The sequence below is a fragment of the Mesocricetus auratus genome, unplaced genomic scaffold, assembly GCF_017639785.1.
Source record: "Mesocricetus auratus isolate SY011 unplaced genomic scaffold, BCM_Maur_2.0 Super-Scaffold_100009, whole genome shotgun sequence".
NCBI classification, from domain to species: Eukaryota; Metazoa; Chordata; class Mammalia; order Rodentia; family Cricetidae; genus Mesocricetus; species Mesocricetus auratus.
In genome coordinates this window covers 1835179-1862500 of record NW_024429193.1, presented here as the reverse complement: position 1 = coordinate 1862500, position 27322 = coordinate 1835179, and the positions used below count along the sequence as shown (strand labels likewise).

The 27322-nt window shown below is 46.0% G+C and overlaps 1 protein-coding gene across 1 annotated transcript in view; it reads left to right on the top strand.

Annotated features, from left to right (window-relative positions):
• The window catches only part of Ptger3 (prostaglandin E receptor 3), a 67823-nt gene extending 41711 nt beyond the window's left edge, over positions 1 to 26112 (top strand). The window contains exons 3-4 of the mRNA XM_005083474.4: positions 20287 to 20375; positions 24080 to 26112. Coding sequence (XP_005083531.1) covers positions 20287 to 20375; positions 24080 to 24083 — 93 coding nt within the window. The 3' untranslated portion in view covers positions 24084 to 26112. The remainder of the gene's footprint in view (positions 1 to 20286; positions 20376 to 24079) is intronic.
• The last annotated feature ends 1210 nt before the right edge of the window (positions 26113 to 27322 follow it).

Here is a 27322-nt window from a genome sequence, read left to right as displayed (position 1 = left end):
GCCAAAGGCTCACCACAAGACCAGAGTCCCTCACTCTAGTCCTGTGCCTCCACACTGCTCAGGGGCTGCTGCTGTTCCGTTCGCTGTCATATTTCTAGCTAATGCATACGTTGCTCGCCTTGTTCTGACGTTGTCAAACTCCACACGCTGACCTTGGCTCTCTCTGAAGCCATTCTCTCTTTGTGGTACAGTTTTAATCCATCCTTGTATCTCTCTTTTTTAAGAAAGTAATTTTAATCCATCCTTCCATCTCTACTAAATTCCCTGTTCTCTAGACCCCAGACCTTCATTTTTAAATTATTCACTACTTTGATTACGATTGCTTTCAAAATGGGCTTCTGGTTAAGAAAATGTGTCAAGAACCAAACTCTAGCTGGGCTAGATATCATCCCAGCACTTGGGAGGCTAAGGTAGGTGGATTTAAAGTTGAACCGAGCATAGACTCTGAGACCCCATCACAAAACAAAACATAAGCAAACAAAATCTAGGATTCCTGGGAATCTTTTAAGTGAATTTGAGCAAATCAAACACCAGTGATAACAACAGTGTAGACTTCATTTTATGATCCTGTTATTCATGGGTCTCCATGCCCTGTGCCTATCCTACCAAGTAGGTCTGTTATCAGGATTTGCTGAGGAGGAGTCTGGGGGTCACTAGAGGTAAATCTCCAACCATGTCCACAAAACGGAATGCGAGCAAGCAATGCTGGGGTTCACACATATCCTCTGTATAAGCATTGCGTAATCCCTCGCCAAAAGAATCGCAGCTGTAGGCGTTTTTTGAAGCTCTGAGTTCACCCCTGAGGGTGCCTCGGAAGCTCTCCTGAAGGAAGGCTTCGGCTCCCTTGAGGTTGAGACGTTTTAGAAAAGCCAGACCCATCTTCTGCGGGCCACAAGAAGCCGGCTTTTCCAACAGGATTGATTGGACCAGCAAACGAGATTCTCATTGAAAATTGTTATGCCCGTACGCCTAATCCGTGCATGCGCACGGTGCCGCAAGGTGCCGGACTCTTCCTTGCTAGACGAGGGAGCAGTGTAGAGGAGAGTCGCTTGGAGGTGGCCGGTGGTGGTTGGCAGGAGTGGCAGGCACTTCCTGCCCAGGCCCGTGGGTTTCTGCAGAAGCCACAAGTTTGTCACAATTGGTTTACCCAAGATCACATCTTCCAAACCAGTTTTCAGCGTGGGAACAGCTTTGCTGAGAAGTTGAGAAGCAGTTTTGCCTCCCGCTTACAGGGCGACTCCAGGGAAAACCTGTAGCGTTCGGGACTGAAGATGGGAGAGCAGGGCCGTCAGCAATGAAATCACCCCCCAACCCCCCCACCCCCTCACCCCCCACCCCCCACCCCCCAACCCCCCCGCTCCCTGCCTAGGTTTGGAAACTTGCTCCAGTTTCTTCCTGCAAGATGCAGTTTTGGATGCAGACTGTATTTTGTCTTTGAGAAAGAGAAATAACTCCGGGCTGTCTCTTTGGATTTTCCTTTTCTTGTAGCTTAACAGGGAAAATCTATTTGGTGTGTTTAGCTTTTTATTCTCTGGTTTTCTCCTAGACACTGGAGAACATTTTTTTTTTTTATTTCAAGACCTCCAAACTCAAATTCTACCATTATCGCCAAGTGAATTCTGAAAGCAATCCACCCAAAGTGCTAGTGAGTTGAAAACTGACACATTTTGGAATCCATACTTGATTTCATTTTTTTAATGATAACTTCTGACCATGTCAACATAAATGTAGTTCTCAGGAATCTTGGGGATCTAGTGACATTTATTCAGAATGCCTTCAACATGTCTCTTACATTTATTTAAATTTTTTTTACTAGCCTAGAGTTAATTAAGCTGAATTAAATGAGTTGCTGAGGGGAAAAATGAATGGCAATTTCCCTCTGCTGGCCAGCTTCTATGAGGTTTGCATTGGATATGGCGTCTAGAAGTCTTCACAATAGGTATCAGTCATTATGTAATTTTTAAATTATATAATAATTGACGGACCTGGTCTTATGGGAGCAGGGTTTAACAAGACAGTGGTTAAAAACAAATTGACGTAGCAAGGAAAGACCGAATCTCATGGTTTCTTTGCAGAAAGTATAGTCTTTCATCTCTCTGAATAAAGAGAGGCCCACTCAGAGTTAGCATTGTTCATATTTTCACAGTACAACTCACTGGGAAGAGAAGAACATCCTAGAGACAGGAGCCAAGCAGGATTCCAACTTGCTTGGTAGGGACTGTGTTTGGAAGGGAAGCATCTTGGTCAGAGACCCTCCGTGGCTATGGAAGCACGTGTTTACGGGGTCATCTAGGATCCCAATTTGAGTTAATAACAGTGGGATTTGAAAGAAACTGTGTAAATGCTCATAAGAGTTTTTGTATGAAGAAGTGAGATGCTTGCATTTACCTTGTAGGGCAGGTGTGATGATCAAAAGAAAGAAATACAAATTTGTTCAACAGAATCGGGGTACACCAATCTGGAGGGCAAAGCAAAGCAAAAAAATGTTTCGTGAGATTATTCTTTTGGCGTGTGTCTAGGTATGGAGAAACCAGTAAATGGAACTGTCAAAGAATTTAGTGCCATATTGCATCTGAGAAAAGAAAAGTTTACTAAGGGGGTCATTGAATGAGTTTGATTAGGACAAAAATAATCACATTGCTCTTAGTGAGCTACTGACGCTGTGTCCTGCAAACACTGGGCAACCAGGGGGGAGCTAGAAGGGGATGTAAGCATGTCTCTAAGGTTTCTCCCAACTCAGGACTCCGGGATCCTGTGAAACAAACCAGTTACAGAGCGGGTCACCAGATCTGAATGGGTGTGAACGAAGAAGACTTACCAGAGTTTAGCTGTTGAAATCATCGTCATTCTTCACCAAGCCCCTTCCCCAGAGGCACGTCTCCTGATGAACTCACTGTATCGGGGCCAAATCTCAAAGCTAGCCTAGCCAGGTGGCTATGTTCCTTTCTCCAGTTCGTAGTTTTGCTTCAAAACTTTATTCACACAAACAGGAGAGAAAAAATTGTAAAGAGCCGTAGTGGTTATTTTCCAGCAGTTAGATAACAACATCTTGTGATCATCAATATCAGGGACAAATTACCTTCCCTACAAAAATATCCATTTTTATTATATATGTTATTCATTAGCTAATAGAATAAACCCATTGGGAACATCTCTCACCAAGTTTTTGTATAGTATTACTAAGTCTGTGGGCTGTTTTCAAGCTTGAAAAAACTAAGAAAAAAAGAGAGACAGGTTTTAAATACAGAAAGGTGTGAATCATTAGATTTAGATCTTTGAGGAAGCACTGAAAGTTTGAAATAATATAAGGAACTGATACCTTTACATAATCAGGATGGGTTTTTGTCTTTGTTTTGTTTTTAAATTTGGCAACAGGACTGCTCTTTCTGCGTGCGTGTGGGTGTAGATGTGCATGCATCCTGTTGCATCTGTGCGAGGCATGCATCGGCGTGCATCCATCTGCACATGCAACCTCAGCTGCTGTCTGTATTCAGATGCCACACACTTGGGTTTTGATACAGGGTCTCTCTCTCTCTCTCTCTCTCTCTCTCTCTCTCTCTCTCTCTCTCTCTTTGCATGGATCTTGCTAATTTGGCTAGGATCTGCTTGTACCTACTTCCCCAAGTGTTGGGATTAAAGGCGCGTGTGCCACCAGCTGTTTCACGTGAGTCCCGAGACTGAACCGAGGTCCTCACACGCAGAGAGATGAAATGAGCTGTAGTTTTCGGATTATTCAAGGCCCAGGAGCCATTCTCCTTGGCTCTTCAACGCCTCATTACACCGTAGAATCTGGCGCGGACGCCTGTCTCAGCTGTTGACGTCTGAGGTGTGACTAACCATTCCCTGAAGACAACATCTCCACACAGTGTGCCATGCAAAGGAAGCAAAGGGCCACACATGCATCCGAAGGATGATTCTTTCTAAAATACATTTACTATTTGTTACTAATTCTTTAAGGATTTCATTCATACACACAGGGTATTTTGACCATAATTACCCCATTCCCTCTATCTCCTCCAAGATCAACCACTCACACCCTCACTCCTTCTAGACTTCATCATACACACACACACACACACACACACACACACACACACACACACACACACACTGTCCAATAGGGGTTTAGCAGGTCTTGTGCAGGCAATCACAGCTGCTGGGAATTCATGAGAACAATGGTTCTGACTTGTAATCTTTCTCCCCTCTTTCCCCAGAGGGTCCCTAGAGCATTAGAGCATAGTGCATAGTGTTCCGTTTGTGGCTAAGCACCCCACAGACACTGTTTCTCTGCACTTTGATGTGTGAATTTCTGGGTTAACCACCATTCTCTGCACAAAGAGATATCACTGATGATGTCTGTGGGCTGCACTCATCTGTGGGCAGAGTTGGGAATTTAGAGGGCAGCTTGATGTTATGTCTGTGTAGCAGAATAATCATTGTGGATTCAACCCTGGAGCCTGTGAGCTCCAGAGGCGTGGGTTCTTGGCCAGATTTACAGTACCTGAAGAAAGGGCCTTAAATCCATTCAGGATGATATTTGTGTGCCCTATGGGCACATCTTGCCACGCCAGTCATTGTGGTAGCTACAGGGCCTTCATACAGGTAAAGCTGTTGATGACTCCACCCCCCCCAGCAGTCATCAAAATACCATTGGTTATGAAAGCTATGAAGCCTAGTTCTTGACTGTATATATATATATATATATATATATATATATATATATATATGCAATGCAGCTGGGCAGGTGTCAGCCTCTGCTCGTGTCTATACATTAGCAATAATGATCTGTTTCCCAAGGAAGTCAAAAGATGGAGCTAATACGTGTGAGAAGCTCAGTAAGACCCCGATCCCTTATGGCCAGCGTTCACACTAAAAAACACCAGTACCTTTCCAGAAATGTCCTCATGGTAATTTCAGGAGCAAGGCCAGAAAATTATGAATTACGATAATAGTGAAATAAACAAGGCACTAGTCATTTATGGTCACAGAACTCATAGTTTCTGAGGCATTTGAACATCTATAATTTAATTTCATTGGATGTTTTAGCCAAATAGAAAAATTATTGTTCTGAAATTTAGAGATAAATTAAGAGGGAGACTAATATACCAATCCACTGAATATACCATACATATATAAAATTTAATTAAATGAGGTTTAAAGGAAAATCCTACTAGCAGAGGGTATGGGGCTTTTGAGTCAGACTCCCCTCAAAGGCCCTCTCCCCTCTAAGCCTGAAGAGCAGAGATAGTAGTTCCCTCGAAAGCCTTTGGTATCTCCACTGTGCCCCAAACTGGAGTGCTGTATTCTATCCAAAGCTGCCAGGACTAGGGCTCAACCTCCCATTCCTGGGGTGTCCAGAAGGAGGGGTCCCAACCTCTCCAGAATCCTGGCAGACTGTATGTTCCTTAACTGGAGAGTTTTCCTTTGCCATGAAGATCCGGTCATCACCTCTTAGTCTCAGAGTTCTCTCCTTCTGACTCATTCGGAGCCAATGACTCTCCCCTCTCTCAGTCCCCCAGCTGTGTCTGAGATGGCCTCTTATTACCCTCCCATAGACACCACAGCGGTACCTGCCTCTCACCCACCCCTCTCAGCCCCTCAAACAACAAGCCACACCATTAAGTTTGGTATTCCGGCGTGTCCTGTTTCCTCTCCTCCACACCCACCCAGCCTCCACGACGGTGAAGGCTTTGAAGCAGGAATACATAGCAGATGTAGAAAACTCCCCTGAATGGAAGGGTCACAGTAGCCTTGCCCATCAATAAGTACAAGAACATTTGGGGGGTGCTCAGCAGAACAAACTGGAGTTCACAGAGGCTACCAGTGCTGGGAAGAGCCCTAGCCTATTCCAACAAGTAGATGCTGAGATGAACAGATATGAGTCGTGACGACAGACCGCCCCTCCCCAGTGACGTGGGTGTCCCTCAGTCCTGCCCACAGCACTGTCATCGACAGAAGTTAAAACTGAATGAGCTCAGCAGGGCAGTGGTGGCGCACGCCTTTAATCCCAGCACTCGGGAGGCAGAGGCAGGCGGATCTCTGTGAGTTCGAGGCTGGGCTGGACCGACAGCCTCCAAAACAATACAGAGAAATCCTGTCTCGTAAAAAACCAAAAAAAAAAAAAAAAAAAAAAAAAACCAACTGAATGAGCTCACCTCACTGGGCACAGCCATGATTACACCTTCAGGTCACATGCAGACAGCAGACAGGAGAGTGCCCTGCCCAAACAGGAAGACAAGGGAGGCTGTGGTGAGCCAGAGTCTTGGCTACACTGTCTCTGTCCACTGAGCTCTGAACTCGATATCGTCCTTGCTTCTCACCCATTCAGGGGCCCAGGTGTGAAGATGGGGATGATAAGGGTTGAGAAACCATTTCCCTTCCAGGAACCTCTTGGAACCTTCTACTGAAAACACCCATGTGGCAAGGCCTTGATAGGTGGACACTTTCCAGGTGTTTCCTGCTTCTTCTTATTTTTTTTTTGGAGGGGAGGGTGAGCTGGTTTGAGACAGGGTGTCTCTGTGTCTTGGGAGGCTGTCTTGGAATTAGCTCTTGTAGAGCAGGCTGGCCTCGAACTCACAGAGAATCGCTTGCCTCTGCCTCCCGAGTGCTGGGATTAAAGGCGTGCGCCACCAACGCCCCCACTGCTTCCTGCTTCTGTTGATAATGGCTCCCTTGGGTTCTTGGATCTTAGTCTTTCGTCCCCTGATCCAGTTCCCACTGAACTTCACACTGCCTCCCACTTGCTGCTCTACAAAGCACGCAGGTAACACGTAAGAGATTGCAAATCCCGGAAACTGAGCCTGGACAGCCCCCAACCCCCTACCCCAGCCCTCAGCCACAGGCTTTCCCTGGCACTGCTCAGCCTTGACCTGATACAGGGCTTGCAGCCACGAAGAGACTGACGTGGCCGATGCATAGCCTAGCTGCAGAAAAATGTGGATTCCTGTTCAATATCAGTTCATTCTTCAGCACATACCGGAAGCTTCAGATAACAAGTGTAGCACAGGGGTCTCCTGCCCACATATCACTTTACACAACAGACTTCCCTTGTTGCCCTTGGAGTTTCCGCTTTTAAGAAGGACTGCCAGCGACACCCAGGAGAGGTTGACACAAGCAAGGCAAAAATACAGTAAATTCAAGATGTGTGGTCCACTATGAAGAAAGGAAGAGCAAGATCTTAAAGGATATTTGGTTTGGGGGAGAAAAGCATATCCAGAGTTAAGATCCACTTTCAATGTTGGAAAGAGGGAGGGAGGTATTTAATTTGGGGGCCTCTAGTATGGTGCCTTAGTTAAGTAAGAAGGCTGCTCCACCATGTAGGGTGTGCTTTTAAACTATCCATGCTTTATCTGACCCTAATGGGAAACTGGTGGAAGAATGAAGCAAGTTTGCTGGCTCCCTGAAGGGTTGCCTCTTCTCTGAGGACTCCAGATCTTTTCCACTTGAGTGCAGTGTGGAGAGGAGGGCAGATTTTGGGATCCTTCTGTGAGGCATGTCTTCAGGGTTAAACACAGACCCCTGCTGCTGGACGGGGCAGTAGAAATCCCCAGGTCAAAGGTGCTATGCTCAGGCAATCTACTGGACTGTGGCTAGCTTGTGTTCTTTAGAGTTGGGTTTTCCTAAGTCACATTGGAGAGGGATGTGTGTGTGTGTGCACATTTGTGCATATGTCTGTGTATATCTGTTTGTGCCTTTGTGTGTATGTCTATGAATGTATGCATGTATGTATGTACATATATCTATGTGTCTGTGTGTGCACTTGTCTGTCTGTATCTATGCATATGTGCCTCTGTGTGTGTGTATGTACACATACATTTATGTGTCTGTGTGCCTTTGCGTGTCTGTGAATTCTCGTGTTTGTGTGTTTGTGTGTATGTGCCTATGTACATAACTGTATCTCTCTCATTTATATATATACATACATACATATATGTGTGTGTGTATGAATATATCTGAATACATATATATCTATGTGTGTATGTGAGTTCTCATGTTTATATGTATCTGTGTATGTGCCTCCGTGTGTATCTATGTACATACCTGTGTACATATATATCTATGTATTCGTGTCTTTGTGTGTCTGTGTGTGATGGGATGTGGGAGTGGCCTTGTGATGTCTGTTCTTAATGTCAAGGAATCTGCTCAGACTCTGCCTAAGTTACCATGATATTCAGAGTAAGAAATGCCCGGCAACAATGATGTACTGTACCACTTTGTATTTAAAACAGATTCCAGACACCCATGCTGGAGCTGATGCTGTGTTAACTGTTCTTTGGCTGACCCTATCACCTAGGGAAAAGGGGCGCACCGAGTTTAGGCTCGTCGTAACCATTCCACCCGTAGGATGTACACTGCATCATGGTCGCTTTAAATCATGTACGATTCGCAGCAATTTTCTTGTTATTGAGTCAAGATGTTTTTACTGCCTGGGCAGCATCTTTTGCATAAGACACGTTGTCAGCAAGAGCTGATTGAGTTGACCTTCATCACGAGGCTGAAGTATCAGTCTTGTGCACAAAGAGAGCATCTGCTAGGACCCACACATTGTCCCTGGTGGGTCAACTTAATCTGGCTGTTGAATGGCTGTGGGTGATTATGATGCGGAGTGGGAGCCACAGGGAGCCACTTCTTGGGTGTAAAAGCTTTGCAGGCACAGTGCCTGCATCAGACAGAGACTAAGAAACGCTCCAGCATGCAGAAGTGCACAGGTATTAATCAAACCTGCTCCCGCCTAAAGCTAGGGACTGATTTATCATGAAATCTGTGGCTCTCACACATTAACACATTCGCCGAAGCCTTTAATCTTCCTTGAGCCCCTCAGCTACTGACTCGGTGATAAGTAAGAGCCTTGGGTTGTTTGCTTTCTGTCTGAGCTGAATTTCCTGTGATCTGCTTGACATAGGAAATTGCAATGAGATCCTCAGTCAACTCTTGGATGACAATTTATTCTGAAGATCAGAGTGTATACCTTCTGCCAGACTCAATTTGTCTTTATATCTGCATTCCTGGCTGGTTTGGAATTAGAGTGACCTTTTTTTTTAATCTTTCATGTGGGGCAGAAAATTTTCATTTTGCTTTGGATTTCTTCCTAATCGTTTTTGTAATGTATTAGGCCGGTGGGGGAAGGTCAATGTTCACATATTTATAAGGGCAGTTGTTGTATTTATTCAGACTTACTGGCATCTGTCTCTCCCTTTTTGTTAACTGGGGTGGGGGGTGTTGCTTGCATCCTCCACAACTCAGGGTTTTTTTTAATAACTGTTAACAATACTAATTGTAAAATTAGAGCCATTTTAGGGATTTAAAAATGGCTGTTTTAACTGATGTGTGGAACTCAGCATCACCACTAACCACCACCAATCCTTGTTCTCTGCTCTTGTGGTAGGGCCTGAGAGGCAGGAGAGCAGAACAGTGAGCTCCCAAACTTACAGTTTAAGGTACCATCTCTCTCTTTCCCTTGTTTCCCCCAGTCCGCCTTCCCTTAATAGACGGTACCAGTGTGGAACAAGTAGCAGGCTATTAAGTGCTCCACACTACCTGGTAGAGGAGAGAAAGCTGCCCGCATGTAGGCCTGACCCAGCCAATCAGACCAGCACAACCTACCCACAGATGATTCTAGAAACTCCCCCATAGGCCTGCCAGAGTTTTATTTCTTTGTTCAAGTTGACAATCAATATGAGCCGTCAAACCAACAATTTGCTGATTTATTGACAAGGTCGCGGGTCACTGGCTAACCTATGGCTTGGGTGTGCACACCTGTATAGTCAGACCGGACTGCAATGGACAGAATCCTCCTACAAAGTGTACGCAGAGGGACCCATGGCTATCCCTTCAGCTGAAGCAACGACTGTGGACTCCAACACAGCCGAGAGAGAGCTGCTAACAGTCCTGAGCACTTAGGTTGGGCCAAGCAATTCGCACACACTAACCCTCCCAAGCATACAGAGTGGTCCCGTTTCTGCTCTGCTATTTCGAGGAAACACTCCTGCAAACAGCAGTTTGGGGAGGGGAAGGTTTAATTTGGCTCACACTTCCAGGTCACAGTCCAGCATTGAGAGGAGTCAAAGCAGGCTTTCTTATACAGGGGCCAGATGTGAGCAGTTATAGCAAAGGCCAGACAGAGGCAAGCGAGCCACTTTCTCAAGGAACCTGTGTCCCCACGATGGTGCAGGGATGAGAAAGGAGGAACTGAAAAAGTACCGTGGTTTATGCAGGAAGAGATTTCCCAGCAGGATTTTTTTTAAAGCACTGATGCTGGAGAGATAGCTCAGGGGCTAAGAGCACCAGCTGCTTTTGCAGAGTACCCAGGTCCTGTTCTCAGGGCCCCCATGGTGGCTCACAACTGTAACTCCAGCCCCAGGGCACCTGAGTCCTCTTCTGACCTCCGTGGGCACCAGACACATATGTGATGCACAGACCAGATCTCTCTCTCTCTCTCTCTCTCTCTCTCTCTCTCTCTCTCTCTCTCTCTCTCTCTCTCTCTCTCTCTCTCTCTCTCTCTGTCTCTGTCTCTCTCTCTCTCTCTCTCTCTCTCTCCCTCTCTCTCCCTCCCTCCCTCCTTCCCTCCCTCTCTCTCTCTCCCTCCCTCCCTCCTTCCCTCCCTCCCTCTCTCTCTCCTCTCTCTCTCTCTCCTCTCTCTCTCTCTATGTCTCTCTCACACATACCTCTTACACACACACACACACACACAAATAAATATTTAAAAAATAAGAATCATTTCAACTTGTTAGTTGGAATGTGCATTTATTTTTTTCTGTTGTGCATTTTGCCTGTTGACAATTTAAAAATTAAGGTAATGTTTGAACATGACTCCTTCAATCTTTTGTTAAATTTAGGTTTTTACATTATAGCAAGTATGCTTTAGATACTATCTTAAATTTTTTTTTCAAGACAGGGTTTCTCTGTATTGTTTTGGAGCCTGTCCTGGAACTCACTCTGTAGACCAGACTGGTCTTGAACTCACAGAGATCCACCTGCCTCTGCCTCCCGAGTGCTGGGATTAAAGGCGTGTGCCACCAACTCCCGGCACTATCTTAAATTTTTGTTACTCATTTTTGAAATTAAAGTATAACTTTCCATTTTTTCCCTATAACCCTTCCTATTTCCCCCCTCCTTGCTAGCTCTTGAAACCATGACTTCTTTTCCTGTAATTTTTATCATTAAATATATATGTGTGTAGATGTATGCACCTGAATATATAAATACAACCTTCTCAGTCAGTTGTGTGCATACAATTTCAGGGCTAGCCACTTGGAATAAGGGTTTTTATTGTTCTTGCCTTTTCCATACGCTGTTTTGGAATATGGTTTTTTAAATGATTTAATGTTCATATAAAACGTGTATGTCCTCCTGGAAAACAACCACTTAAAGAGGAAATGAAAACTCATCTCAGTACAGAGATGACTGGCAATGTGGAAGTATGGTGTCCAGAGATTTTTATCAAACTCTGTGGGCAGAACTGTTAACTCCTTCACAGAGAATCCCCTGCCTCTGGGCAGTCCCACATGGGCGGCTCATACCGTAGGGCACTTACAAGCAGCTTCCTCTGATTCCTATGATGTTTGGTTTTAAAGGAAAACACCGGGGCTCTTAATTCATAATTCGAAATAAAGACCACTCTGGGATGATGACCATGCTCAGAGCTCAGGTTCCTTGGAGTAAATGTTCCAGGCGTGGTCACAGAGGTTGACAGGTGAGGTCTCTTTCTCAGCCTTCTCCAGTCTCCCAGGGGAGTGCCTCCTGCAAGAGAATTGGTTTCACCTTGGACTTCCCTCCTTCTCAGCCTTGGACAGCTAATTGTAACACGTGACCCTCAAAAGGCGTGTGAAAATCTTGGGCACACGTGGAGGGCAGGTGCGGGGCTTCCACAGACACCATCCACCTTACTCAATCTTATCACACCATGAAATGCCCACTGTGGCAGGCAGTGTTGGCTCAGGCCTGTTGTTACTGTGCCTTTAAGAACTTAACCCTTCTTATTCTGCAGTCCCTCCTCCCCAATTCTGCAGTCCCTCCTCCCCAATTCTTCTTTCCATATCCCAGGAAACCCCAAGTCTCCTAAATCACTTTCATATGTTTTTATACGTCCCCCTCTCCAAGTTCTCCAGGCATCACAATGCAAGGAGAGCAGTGTAGCAACAATTTATTCTGTTTACAATACACACTAGTGTTTTGGAAAAGCACCAATTGCACCCAGATTCAAGCAGAATGACTGGAGTCACAGAACCCTGACATGAGGGAGGTGTTTTGAACAGTAGGAAGAGGCTGCGAGCTCCCAGACACTACGTGACGGACGGACGGAGAGAAATGTTGCTCTGTCTGGACTCAGGCTGCAGCAGCCAGGGCCAGGGCCCTTGCACGGGAGGCCCTCTTCCTCCTTCTCAGGGTGACTTGGGTTCTGAGAAGAACAGGAAGGAGCAGGGAAGCTCTGAAGTGGTGGGGCGTGGTCTGGATGAAGGGTGGGCCAGAATGATACCTCAATCCAGAGTTGACTGAGTCAACAAACCTGCCAAGAGCCTGTCCCATTGCTGGGCTGACTTACTGTCCCTTATTCTCAGTGTAGAACAACCCATCATCTTATTAAACTCTTTAGAAGTCAACGTAGCACATGAGGACCCAAAGACCTGGTCTCTGGTTGTGGTTCCTGATCTAGATTTGGGCAAATCTCTGACTTGGTTGAAGCAACATGATCAACATTTGCCTGATCTCTACTTACAGATACTAGGTAAAACACAAGACCACTCTTTCAAATACCCTGGAGTCATTAGGCTGCTCTGTGCCAGAGGCTAGACACTCAGAGGGCATCAACAAACAAAAACTAGTGGATAAGCAGCATTGGTCAGGTCCCCTGTCAGCTTTCAATCTGGTCATTAATTCACATTCTCTCTCCCTTTCCACCGCCTCCCCTCCATTCCCTCCCCCCTCCCCCTTCTCATTCTGCTCTCTCTCTCTCTCTCTCTCTCTCTCTCTGAAAAATTTATGTTCTGGGCTGTTTATAAGTCGATGAAAACTGCTGATCTATTCTTGGGCTTCATGTGGGACAAAAAAATGAGGAAACTGGCCTCCAGACAAAACTTTACCAAAATCCAGCTCTGTTAACATAAAAACAAGTTGGCTTCACATCCCCACGTGTAAATGAGTCGGATTCCATGATCTCCAAGGCTCTTTCCAGCTTTAAAAAGTACAGTTTTGTGAAGTTCTAGCTATAGCCATACGACAACAAAGGGGGATCAAGGGGATACAAATTGGGAAGGAAGAAGTCAAACTTTCACTGTTTGCAGACGATATGATAGTTTACATCAATGACCCAAAGAACTCTACCAGGGAACTCTTACAGCTGATTAACACCTTCAGCAAAGTGGCAGGTTACAAGATCAACTCAAGAAAGTCAGTAGCCCTACTATATACAGATGATAAAAGGGCTGAAAGAGAAATCAGAGAAACATCACCCTTTACAATTGCCACAAACAACATAAAATACCTTGGGGTAACGCTAACCAAACAAGTAAAAGACCTGTATCGTAAGAACTTTGAATCTTTAAAGAAAGAAATTAAAGAATCCCTCAGAAAATGGAAAGATCTCCCATGCTCTTGGATAGGTAGGATCAATGTAGTAAAAATGGCAATCCTGCCAAAAGCAATCTACAGATTCAATGCTATCCCCATTAAAATCCCAGCACAATTCTTCACAGACCTTGAAAGAACAATAATCAATTTTGTATGGAAAAACAAAAGACCCAGGATAGCCAAAACAACCCTGTTCAACAAGGCAACGTCCGGAGGCATCACTATCCCTGACCTCAAGCTATATTATAGAGCTATAGTCCTGAAAACAGCTTGGTATTGGCACAAAAATAGACAGGCAGACCAATGGAATCGAATTGAAAATCCGGGTATTAACCCACACACATACGAACATCTGATCTTTGACAAAGAAGCTAAAAATATACAATGGAATAAAGAAAGCATCTTCAACAAATGGTGCTGGCATAATTGGAGACTGGCATGTAGAAAAATGCGGATCGATCCATGTTTATCGCCATGCACAAAACTTAAGTCCAAATGGATCAAAGACCTCAACATAAATCCAGCCACACTGAACCTCTTAGAAGAGAAAGTGGGTGGTACCCTTGAACGAATTGGTACAGGAGACAGCTTCCTGAACATAACACCAGTAGCACAGACAGTGAGATCAACAATTAATAAATGGGACCTACTGAAACTGAGAAGCTTCTGTAAGGCAAAGGACACAGTCAGCAAGACAAAAAGGCAGCCCACAGAATGGGAAAAAATATTCACTAATCCCACATCTGACAGAGGGTTGATCTCCAAAATTTACAAAGAACTCAAGAAGCAAGTCTCCAAAACAGCAAAGGACCCAATTAAGAAGTGGGCTGCAGAACTAAATAGAGAGTTTTCAATAGAGGAGTCTAAAATGGCTGAGAGGCACTTGAGAAAGTGCTCAACATCCTTAGCCATCCGGGAAATGCAAATCAAAGCAACTCTGAGATACCATCTCACTCCTGTCAGAATGGCTAAAATCAAAAACACCAATGACAATTTATGCTGGAGAGGATGTGGTGAAAGGGGGACACTGCTCCATTGCTGGTGGGAGTGCCAACTGGTTCAGCCACTTTGGAAATCAGTATGGAGATTCCTCAGAAAAATGGGAATAAACCTACCACAAGACCCAGCAACTGCACTCTTAGGCATATATCCAAAAGATGCCCATTCATATAACAAAGATGTCTGTTCCACTATGTTCATAGCAGCTTTATTTGTAATAGCCAGAACTTGGAAGCAACCTAGATGTCCCTCACCCGAAGAATGGATAGAGAAAATGTGGTACATCTACACAATGGAGTACTATTCAGCAGAAAAAAATAATGGAATCATGAGATTCGCAGGCAAATGGATGACACTAGAAGAAACCATCCTGAGTGAGGTAACCCAGTCACAAAAAGAGAAACATGGCATGTACTCTCTCATATATGGATTTTAGACATAGATCTGGGGAGTGCCAGCCTACAATCCTATTGCCAGAGAGTCTGGGAAACAGAAACTTCATTTACTGGCTGGTTAAGTACTGAGCTGAACTCAAGAAAGCCAGTATCAGAGAGGGAGGACTGATGATCAAAGGGATTAAGACTGGGCTGGTTGAACCCCAGAAACAGCTGACCAGACAAAGGTTAACTCTTGAATCCCAGGCATCAGCCTGGGAATCCAGCATGGGACTGATCAAGACCCCCTGAATCTGGGTGTCAGTGAGGAGGCCTAGGTAATCTATTGAGCCTTGGACAGCAGATCAGTACCCATCCCAATTATACACACGGTCTCTGGACTCCCATAGAACAATGTGAGGTGCACTCTCACCCTGAACTCTTGGGGAAGGGTCTAGGCCCTGCCCTATATGAAATGACAGACTATGGACACCCCCATGGAGGGCCGCACCCTCCCTGGGGGAATGAGGGGATAACGGGGGGGGGGGATGGGGGGGAGGGCACGCGAGGAGGGGAGGGAAAGGGAGAGGGACTTGTGAAGCAACCTTGTTTCTTATCTAAATTTAAAATGGAAAATAAAAAAAATATTAATAAAAAAAGTACAGTTTTGTTTACTCACGTGATCACGGCCCTGTTGCAAGTAGCTGGCCCCTGTGCCTAGGAGTGGACCCACCCTGGGGATGAGCTATGAGTCTCAACCCTGGATGAAGACACTCCATTGTGCTGTCTTCGGCTGGAATTTGACCCCCTTTCTACTGTTTCATGTTGTCCCAATAAACTCCCCTCCACATTACACATCCTTCAAGGCAGAAACCAGGCAGTATAGTCTGCACATTATGAAAAGTCACTGGCTGTGAGGGGTTTGGATTCCCATTTCAGCATCCTAAAATATCTACACTTCACTTCAATTCCATCTGTATCATGTATGTTTAGTTATTAGTTATCAACTGCCCAAATGTCTCATTTTTTCTTTTCCGTGTCATGCAAATAAAATTTACACCATTCCCTCATCAGAACGATGTGTTCATTCCAGATAAGTTTTGTTGTTCATATAGAAAAGAAGGGCCAAGTTGATGAATGCTAGAGCTTAATCCACAAAGCAGGCACACTTAGCTTGACAACTGCACTACCAGAAACGGCAATAAACAAAATACTGAGTTACTAACATCGACTTTTATTAGCATTGAGTGAAACTCAGCGACGGGGGCTAGAGGAAGCAATGTGTCCGTGATTTATTAGCTATGCATTGGCAACGTATCAATTACAAGTGTGTGGTTTGAACCAAACTCTGTCACATCCTGTAGGTGGCCCTGGGCTACTTCTCTGTGTTATAGTTTCTTCCTCAGATCTCACAGGAAGATGTTGATAATTAAGTGAATTAAGATGGGTAAAATGTTTAGAACAATGCTTGCTAGAGCACGGGGAAGGAATCGAAGAGCGTAATTCATATTCAGAATGGGCTGTAATAAGAACACAGGTGACTAGAGATGATGGGAGAGAATTCTACACATTTCTTCTCAATGCTCTCTGAAACGTGAAGCTAATGTAATGGTTTTAACTGACTTGAGTCCTGAGGCCTCGGTGTAGACTGTGTCTGCCCTGTGCTGCCAGGACCAGGCAAATGAATGGAATAAGTCAAGTTAGCTGATGAGTCTGCAGGCAGAGCTCTCTAATTACAGCACCTCACAGACAGACTAGCGCAGGGTTCAGCCCACAGAGGCAGTGCACCCATCACCCTCAGTCAAACCTCCAGCAGCCACAGGCTCCACAGGCTACCCACAGAGGAGATCCTGCACTGATCCTGTCGAGGTGTCCGCAAGAGACTTGTAGGTCCGTGCTGCCACCGAAGCCGATCTCCCACTCGCCTGAATGCACGTGGGTAGATGGCATTCGGTGTCTCACCTGAATTCTTAAAAAAGTGTCCTTAATATATCTTTGTGAGCTACACTTCACTGAAACCTTTGGGTTCTCACACTCGGAGAGAAATGGGTGGACTACATTTAATGGTGTGGGAAGCACTTTGCAATCCAATGAGCTTACCGGAAGCCACAGGGAGGGGCTTAGCTCTAGGAAGTCCCCTGGCAGCACAAAGGCTGAGTTCCGTGGCGGTGAGCTGAGGTGACTGAAAGGTCTATTTGCAGTTGACTGTACCATTTTGGAGGTGCTGTGGGAGGTCGTGCATTTGAGGAGTTGAACATGAAATGATATTTAAAAGCAAGAGTCTGGTACCATGGAGGTAGAGGAGGCTTCAAGCGAATGTTTCCACCTACAATTCTCCCCTACCCTAAATAAATTCCAGGAAGCCTTTACACTTTCCAGTCTCCAGCCTCTGCCCCCCAAGTCCCAAAGGACTCTCTTTTTAAAAATTGGATTTCTTCTTTATTCTCTCTATGTCATTACCATGATGCTCCTTTGTTATATTCTCTGCTTTCTCTGGTCTCTCATCCTAGCTCTTGCTATTTCCCTTCTGATCCTCTCATACGTGACATTATCCTTCTCTCAGGACGTTCCCCACATTTCTGCCACCGTTCCTTTGTTCTTACATCCTAGATGCCCGCAAAATCTTTTAGGCTTCAACTCTGAAGGTCACGTACCATTTCTTAAGTAAGTGATGAGAAACCGAGTCATGAAGAATCAAGATAAATTGTCACAACAGCAAGGAAGGAACGCCTTTTCTCTAACTGGTGGGCTGCAATCTGCAGCTGCAAAAAAAAATGCTAGTGAACTTTTAAATACTGCTCCCCAACATAGTCTAAATGCTTAACCTCTAGCTGCGGACAATGGATCACAGTGGTCAGAGAAGACTGTCTCATGAGACACCCTTCCCAGAGTGATCCATTCATAAAGCAGGCAGCCTTCCCAGTCACGGCCAACCATAACTTGCCACCAGGTGCGTCTGGTGCGGGCTGATGGCTTGCTTCCTTTCTGGAGACCTTCCTGTTGCTGTACAGGGCCTCACCATGTGTCACTGCTCAGTGCCTCCAGTGTGACTTTCAGAGGATTACGGCCAGGCACAGCCAGAGGGATCATAAATACTGGTGGCTGCTGGAGTAGAAAGGTCCAGCACCTTTATCTCCATGTGGGACGAGCTTTGAGGACCATTCGCAGTCCAAGCTGTCCCTAAGGTCAGGCAGAGGTGAGGCTCAGCCAATCTTCAAACCCTGTTGGTGTCTTTGTCATCCTGTTCCCTTCCTGGTTTCTCCAGAGACACATCCTTTGTCTTCAGCTCATACAAAAATCCTACAACAGAAGGGATGGCTGGAGCCACTTGGTGGCACCTTTGGGCATCTCAGAGCTCTATCTGGTTATGACAAAGACTGACAGAACTTTAGGACTTACTGGAATTTGTCTTAGAAACGGTATAGAGGGTGTGTTTGAGAGGAGAAAACTGTGGAGGACAAACCATTACCAGAAAAAACTGTTTATTAGGTTAAACCATCCATCTATCACTCAGATATAGAACCATTTCAAAACCAGACTTATTTCTCATGGGAGTTTAACATCGGAACTGGGAAGTTGAAGTTTTTACCCACCCCTTCCTCACTCATGATAGCCTCCATGATGGCTGTCCCAACCAAGGAGATGCACAGGCTACAATCCGTGTGTTCACACTGATACCTTGCGGTTCCAAGTCCACAGCTTATGCCAGGTTCATGTCTGGTGCATGAGCTGTGGGCCTGGATGGATAGACAGGGGCTCGTACATGCTGTCACAGCCCCCACGCAGCAGTGTTCCCATTCTGCTGTTTGATACCAGATTCTGAAACTTTGCCCACTCCTAGGAGGTGATCAACAAATATGGCAATGTCCAATGTTTGCATCCTGAGGCGGGGCTCTAATCACAGACTCATTACTCCACTGGCAACAGGGAGATCATCAAGGTCAGTTGAGGCCGGGACCTACCCCAGCCAGGAGGGCTTTCGTTGGCTACAAGAATACAAGGCTCGGGGAAGGGGGTATGAAGGCCTTGCAGAAGAAACGGTAAAAAAAAAAAAAAAACAAAAAACAAAAACCATGCTGCTTGTTCCCTAGTCTGACCCCTGACCCAGAGTTGTGTTTGAATGAAAGTGTCACACTAATCTTCTGTGTCACTAATTTTCTCTGGGATTGTAAGAAATGTCACGCTGTAGGTATCCAGACTCACTTTACTGATGAAGTCACCCGATTCCCTAACATAGCCAGAGTGGGGAGGCCCAGTGTTCACCCGGCAAGCTAATCGATGTCACATGTTTCGTTCGCACAGGTGTGCGGCCCCAGCTGGCCTTGATGACTTTATTGAGACTAAGTCAACAACTCTGGGCAGCAAAACAAATTCATTTATTTCGGGGTTCTTTCTAGGGCGACAATTTCATTTCATTTCGCTTTTTCCTTACAAGAAAATTACTGCTGAGCACATTAAAGAGGAATATGTTTTCAGAGTGAGAAGCCTTTTCTTACTCAGCGGCGACCAATGAATCAGGCTGTACTCGGGCACTGCCACCGAGGGAAGGCACTTGGGGACAATTCGGTGGCATTGTTTGAGCCAGAAATTCTTACTGTCATGGCCTGCGGGTCAGAGACCCAGGAGTAAATACAAGCTGACAGGTTCCTCCCGCGTGAGATCCCCCCTCAGACAGTACCAAACACATACCCATAAAGCCCAGCAACGAATCCCTGAAGAGACAAACAGCACACATCAAATAACGGGGAAAGTCCTGCAAGGGGCCACGAGGAAGGGGGTCTTCAGGTAGGGGTCTGTAGGATGAGCAGAAGGTGGCCAGTTTACGGGAGCACGGATGAACCAAGGGCAAGGACCCTGAGGGAGGAGAGAGGATGACACCATTTGTGCCACTCAAGGATGGCCAGCGGGGGCGGAGGACATAGAGACAGGAGAAGGTTTAAACCCAGGATAGTCTTCCAGCAAGGGGCCAAACAAAGCAGGGTTTGTAATGTCTAGGTAAGAATTCCAGCCTTTTCCCAAGAGTGGTGAGAATCAGTGCCGCTTACACAGTGGAAAGAGCAGGCCTAGAACATCATACTGCGTTTTTATTCAGGCTTGGACAAGCACTGAGGTGGCCTCTCTAGAAACAGAAGTCATTTCGAATGTGGACATGGAGGAAGCAGATTGTGAGTCTCTCAAGGTTTTAGCTGGTGGTAGGAGTGTGACGGTCTTGGGAAGGTCACCTAGAGCACGTTTCTTTCTCTTACCATGACCGGCGTTGAGGTCATGTGTGGGCTTTGGCAACGCCGTCTGACGGAAAGAACAGAAGTCCACAGCTCCATCCTCTGACACCTCTGTCTGTTCACAGATCGGGCACCGCCCCAACTACACCTCCAGCTCTACCTCCCTGCCCTGCCCAGGCTCCTCAGCCCTGATGTGGAGTGACCAGCTCGAAAGGTGAGATGCCAGCTTGACGGAAAGGCCTCTGTCTCCGGATCAGGTCTGCCTACTGATACCAAGGCAGAGATGTCTCTGAGAATCAAAACGTAAGGGCTGGCATGGCTGGGTCTGTAAGTGCTGGCTTGGATCGTGAGGACCTTCGCCCAGCACTCAGAAACCAAGTCAAAAGCCAGGTGTGATGACATCTCGGTGATGGAGAGATGGGAGGGGAAGACGGGGGGGGGGGGAGGACTTCTGGAGCTCACTGGCTCGCTAGCCCGGCCAGCTTGGTGACACTCCAGGCCAATGAGGGTCACTGTCTCCATCAAAAAGGGAAGTTACTTGAGGACCAGCACTCAAGATTGTCCACTGACTTACACACACACACACACACACACACACACACACACACACACACACACACAAAGACATCTGGAAGTCATCACATTCATTTTAATCCAGGAAAGCCAAAGTGGACAGAGTAGCTTTCTTTCCTGAAACCCTTCAACATTTCCTCCCGCTGAGACTGGTTCCGGCTTGGTCTTGTGACGAATCATGTCGCTGAGTGCCCATAATAGGATGCATAATAAGTGTTTTATGACTGAGTCAGTGTTTTAATTAGACACCAGAACCCAATGTCTTTGCCACATGGCCGGCTCACTCTCAGTTCCCCTTCGGACTTGATTTGATTTGCGTGAAATGTGTCCTTCAGTGAACGGACACTCTGGAAAACAGAGCGCAGCAAAGAGTGAGATGCAGGGTTGACTCTGTCAAATTTAGAACATCATTTCTTCCCCCCTTAACACCGCTTTCAATGTGTCTGTCAGGGACTGCAGAGTCATGGGTGGACTGAACGGAGCCTACCGTCTCGGTTGCGCTCTGTAACCTATACCCAAAAGAGAGGATGCGAAGAGAAGGGTTTCACTGTCTTTAAAGGCAGCACACTCGGCTTATCAAGTAAGTGGGAAGCCGGTGAGCCCACTTTGTTTCATTCTCTGGTTTTCCAGGTGTGCAAAGTACCTCTTCTCGGTACACCGTGTGTGCCCACGAACGTGGGCACTCGAGAGCTTAATATTTCTGCCGTTTACCATCCCCTGGTTTTGGTAACCGAGAGAGAATCAATTCAGTTTTTCAAAGGAAGAAACTGGATGCCTTTTTCTATGAAGTTGGAAACCATACCAGCAAGAATATGCCGGTGGACTCTGCAGAAGCTTAAGACTGGAGCTGGGGAAAACGCTCGGTGGTTAAGACCGCTGGCACCTAGACCTGGGTTCAGTTCCCAGCACCTGTGTTAGGTGACTCACAGCTGCCTGTTGTAATTCCACCTCCAGGGACCCGACTCCCTCTTGTGGATTCTGAGGACACCATACATGTGTGTCCTTCATTTAGCATCGGTGAGACCAAACGCATACACCTAGGCATCCTGTGGCTCTGCTCTCCCTCGTTACGGAGCATTAAGGGGAAGCAGAGGGCAACTTATTTCCACCTCTTCTCTTGTTAGTTTCACACTGTCTTTTTTTAAATCATTTTTTTTATTTTGCTAGTGTGTTTACATGTCTGTGCATGTGGCATGTGTCTGTGTGAATATATGCCCAGGGGGTCTCTGTATGTGTGTGCGTGTGTGCATGTGTGTGTGTGTGTCTGTCTGTCTGTATCTGCATGTGGTAGACAAAGAGGGCGTTCAATATCCCCCTCTCCTGCCGGGCGGTGGTGGTGCACACCTTTAATCCCAGCACTCGGGAGGCAGAGGCAGGCGGATCTCCGTGAGTTCGAGGGTGGGCTGGACCGACAGCCTCCAAAACAATACAGAGAAACCCTGTCTCGTAAAACCAATATATATATATATCCCTCTCTCCCACTCTCCACTTACTCCTTTGAGGCAGGATTTCTCCCTGAACTTACAGCTCATATCCTCTTGGCTAGGCTGGGAATCAGCAAGGTCTAGAATGGGCACGGGTGTGCATAGTGCACCTGGTTTGTTCTCTGTGCGCTGAGATGCTAAGCTCTAGTCATGTGCTTGCACAGCAAGAAATCCTAACACCAAGTCAATTTTTCCAGACCCTTGTCTTCAAAGTTTAAAGTAAAGTTGAATATAGTTTTTCCTTATTAAAAAAAGAAAACAATCAGCCAGGTTCTGCAGGGAGACTTTGGAAAGTAGGGGGAACATAAGAAACTTTGGGGATGTGGAACAGTGGCGGAGTGCTTGCCCAGCATGCTCAAGGGGTGCCCAACCCCCCCACTATCCCCCCCCTGCAGCAAATAAATCAATAAACCAGGAGAGGGTGCCTGCTGTACTCTGGTTCCTCAACTCCAGAAAAACATCACTGTCTTACAACGCCTTTTCATTCCTTCCACTACACTTTTCTCCTTTAAGCATTTTTAAACTGTGTGTGTGTGTGTGTGTGTGTGCACATGTGAGTGCAGATGCCTGAAGAGGCCAGTAGAGGGCGTAAGATCCCTTGGCACTGGAGCAACAGGAGATGGTGAGCTACCCACTATCAGCGCTGGGAACTGAATTCGGGTCCTCTGCAATAGCAGAGCGTGCTCTTAACAGCTGAGCCATCTCTCTAGTCTCTCTCTGCACTAAAAAACAATTTCCTGGTACATTTATTGCATTAATTTTTAGGCATTTGTTACCTTGCTTTTCTTTTTTTTTAATCTTGTTCTTGTGTCTTTAATGTAGAATATGAAATTCTCAGACTATTCACAAATACTTTAGGGAGTTACTATATTATGCACCTAAGAGTTTATCAAGGAGCACACTGCAGCTCCCTCAACCAGGATCTACAGTCACCCTGGATACCATGGCAACTGTCGGCACTGCAATCGGAAGACCGGATGTGGAGGGATTTGTTGTTGCTCTTGTCACAGTTTTGTTCAGTTGATTTGGGTTTTGTTGTGGTGGTGGTGATTGCTCGTTTGACAGGGTTTTTCTTTCTTTTCTTTTCTTTTTTTTTTTTTTTTGCAGTCCTGACAAAGCCCCAAACTCTGCATTCTCTTTCCTCAGACTCTTGAGTGCTGGAATTACAGGCATGAGTCATCACACCCAGCTATGAGTTCGCTTCTTCTGATACTTGTATTTTATTTTAGCTTCAGAAGACTTTTTTGTGGTTTTTTCGAGACAGAGTTTCTCTGTATTGCTTTGGAGGCTGTCCTGGAACTCGCTCTGTAGACCAGGCTAGCCTCAAACTCACAGAGATCCGCCTGCCTCTGCCTCCCGAGTGCTGGAATTAAAGGCGTGCGTTGCCAATGCCCGGCAGTTTCAGAAGACTTTAAGGGAGCTTGTGACATGTGATATATGTAGCTCTTGAAAACCCCAAGCAGTCAAAAGAGCAGTCAAAACGCTTTCTAAAAGGATTAGAGATCTGAAACTCAGTCAGCGAGACACCGAGTTGCTTCCCTCTAACAGCACAGCACATTGCCTCAAAAACGTGGCGAAGAGGTCGTTGGCTTCGATGCAAGAAAGGCTGCATTTCACAGGGTGCTCGACGGCGCTCTTCCGTGTTTTAAAGTCACGACTACGCACTCCCCGGGACTTGTATGCAAGACAAGCTGTCTGCCCGATGTACCTGTAACTGGCTTTGTTTATAAAGCACACCTAATTTCTCCACACACGTGTTTTGTCTATAGATGGCATACACGTTTCTTATTCCTATTACTTTACTCTATACACAAACACGTTAAAACTCACTCCCACTCACTGTCTTTCTGTGTCTTAACAGATGACGAACACCCCGAGATGGACGTTCCATTGCAGTTCCCCGCTATCCCTGTGAATCTCTTCACCCCGAGAAAGATAACTGAAATACTTCGGATTGAGTCTCCTTTTTGGCCCCACGTTTTAATTGTTTTCTTGCCACTAAAGGCACCAGGACGAGCTTTCTTATGGTACTGCGAGCTTCTGGATGTTGACGGGCTCCTGTGAAGACTTGCGCTTGAGGAGTGGGGCGGAACCGCATGGGCGCGGCTAGCGAGCAGCAGCATCTCCAACTCCAGCGCCGCTGGACCGTCTTCACGCGTTTCAGGAGTTTGATTCTCCTACAGAGATTTGAGAAAGCAGTGTACCTTTTCAACAGCGAAACATCAATGCGTTGAGAGCTAGGGCCCCCCCTAATAAGCTATGAGCTTAACAAGACAAAAAAAGCCGCATGCGCATGGGGGGGGCATGGCGCAAAGGGTGTTTGTGCAGAGCAGGCACGGGACACCACAGAGCTGTGTCCTTCTCAGTGAGGCTGGGAAATAAAGTTTCTTAGTTCTGGTTACAGGCCCCTCAGCAATTCAGGAATCGCACTGTCGCTTCCCTGCCCTTAAAGGGAGCAGTTCAGCAAAGGGTGCCTTCCAAGTTCCACTAACGGTTCCAAGGCTAGATGACTAAACGCTCAGTTAAAGCCATGAAAAGGAAAGCCAGACATAGCCAGCTAATTACGGCTCCAGTCCAATCTTATTTCTGAATCACCATCAGCTTAAGATTTCTCTCAATTTGTGCTCAGGCAGCCCTCACAGGCAGGGGGCAAAAATGAGTAAGCAGACGCTTGTTCTACGTCCGAGTCTGTGACTTTTTAGGAAGCAAAATGATTTTTGTCTGTGTTGGAATAGTGAACTTTAAAGAGCATTTGAGTTCTTGAGTAGCTCCCATCCAGTACTCATTTACCTGTCTGTAAATCCATCAACCTGTTTTTCCTTTTTCAACCTGCACTGTTGTTGATTCCACACCCTACCCTTCCCGGTCACTTAGTTGAGCAGACATCTGGTGTCCGTCTAGGCATTCAGTGTACAGTGCTGTCACCTGTGTAGGTCTCATCTGTGAAGGGATGAGAATCTGAGATGTGTTGTTCCGCCCTAGGATCCTGGACCAGGATTCCATCGTCGTCGCCCTGTCCACCCATAACTAAACGCTGCGGCTTGTGAATCAGCAGTCAGCTCCCGTGGGCTTTATTTCGAATCTGTTTCCACAGCAGTCTTAACCTAGCCCTTAGCCGATTCACACATACAACCCTCTTCTCACATTTGAGGTTCAGTGGCCATCACCTAGCGCGGGTTAAAAACCACCCTCGGAGAAATGCCCGCCACTCAGCTTCCATGGGTTATGGAGCTGTCATCTTCTGCTTCATCTTCCCAAGACAGAGCTCTGTTCAGGGTTCTCCATAAGTGCCATTGCTTGAGATGTGCTGCAGTGACATCCCACTTGTAGGGCCGGATGATGTAGCATGATTACGGGTTTCTAAAGCAAAGTTAGACCTGACTCTCCGACGCACCAGGCCCTGTGCCCCAGAGAAAGCATCATTGCACACCACCAGGTCTCACGATAACCTTCCTATGAACTGAAAACTGTCCTTGAAGTTTATGCAACGTGTTAGACCAGTAAGCACTGACAGTGATTAGTTTGTTGTTCGGAATTATTCCCAAGTACTTGACACGAGCTCTCAGCTTCAACGTCAGACTGACTTCTTTGCTGCCTGGGGTTGAATGTCATGGGCAGAAATCCACTTCAAATCCATTTGCAAGATCTCGTCATCAATTTTTTTTTACCATTGCAGAACTTTCCAGTTCCCGGGTGTTCTCTCCCTGTCTTAGGCCTTGGATAATTCATATCTCTGTGTGTATTCATCCGTACCCTTGTTCTGACATTACATGGAGGCCACAGTATCGTGTCACACTGTTCCTTAAATACGTCCACTCTCTGTGCTTTTTTGAAAAAGAATGGCTGGATCCCTTTTTCTTATATACTTTTTAAAAAATCTCTTAGCACCATGTTGTCATGTTTGAAAGTTACTATTGATGTAAATTATCAGCAGAGTGACACCTACATGCAGGACTAGCAATCTATAATAGGAAGGAATTCGGTGGGAAGCTGCTCTCATATTACCGTCCAGCTGAGGAAATTGTGTGCTAACTTTCTGGGATTTTTTGTGTGTGGGTTTTTTGTGTGTGTCTGTATCCAAGCAATCTAGTCACACCCAGTTCAACACAAGAACATAAAGCTGCTTTTGTGAAAGCAACTTTGGAGCAGCGACTAGAAAAGTTTGACAACGGTGATTTCCAGACACCAGACTGGCCCTTCTGGGATTCATCTGAACTCTGATAAAGTGTGTTTCTGTAGAAAATACTTCTGGTGCTGTTTTTAAAAACAGGCTTGAGTTTTTTAGAGCAGCTTTGGGTCCTCAGTAAAACTGAGTGGATTCAAAGGATGCCTTTACCTTTTAGTCCAGAGAAATAAATCCACTGCAGGCTAGATTCACTCAAAATGCCCACTTCAGCTATAATGTTGTGATTCAGCAACATGTAAATTAACTTTTTTGCATCTTTTTCTAAATTTTATTTAACATTTTTTTCCATTTATTTTTACATCCTTGTTGAATGAAGCCTTTTCCTTGCCAGCCGCTTTGGTTTTTCCCCACCAGCTGCCTGGGCTCTGCCAGGTTGCCGTCCCCAAATAACACACAAGACGCTGTATTAATTATGAAGCTGTTGGCCTCGTTTGTTTCTTACTGGCTAGTTCTGACTTAAGTATTTACTCCCTAGTTGTTAATCTAAGTATTTCTCTTACCGGAGAAAAGGGTCCGGACTTCTTACCCCTGTGGCAGCTACATGGTGACTCCCTGTGTTTCTCTCTCCCAGAGTCCTCCTCGACTCCTAGTCCCACCTATCTTGCTTCCCTATTGGCCAACAGTGCTTTATTCAACAACCAATAAGAGACAGATTTACAGAATGGCATCTCCAATCACATCCTGACTACAGTTCCCCCCGACCCCTACTACTCCACTTCCCATCTGCTCCCCATCTCCTTCCACTCCTCCCCCATCTCCATTTAGAAGGGGGCTTGAACAAAACAAGGCAGATTCAGCTTCTCCCCTTGCTTCAAGACTGGGCAAGGTAATCCAAATGGGGAACAGGCTCCCAAAGCCAGGTAAGCACCAGGGACAGGTCCTCATCCCATGGACTCTGAACCAGCGGTCAGGGAGTCT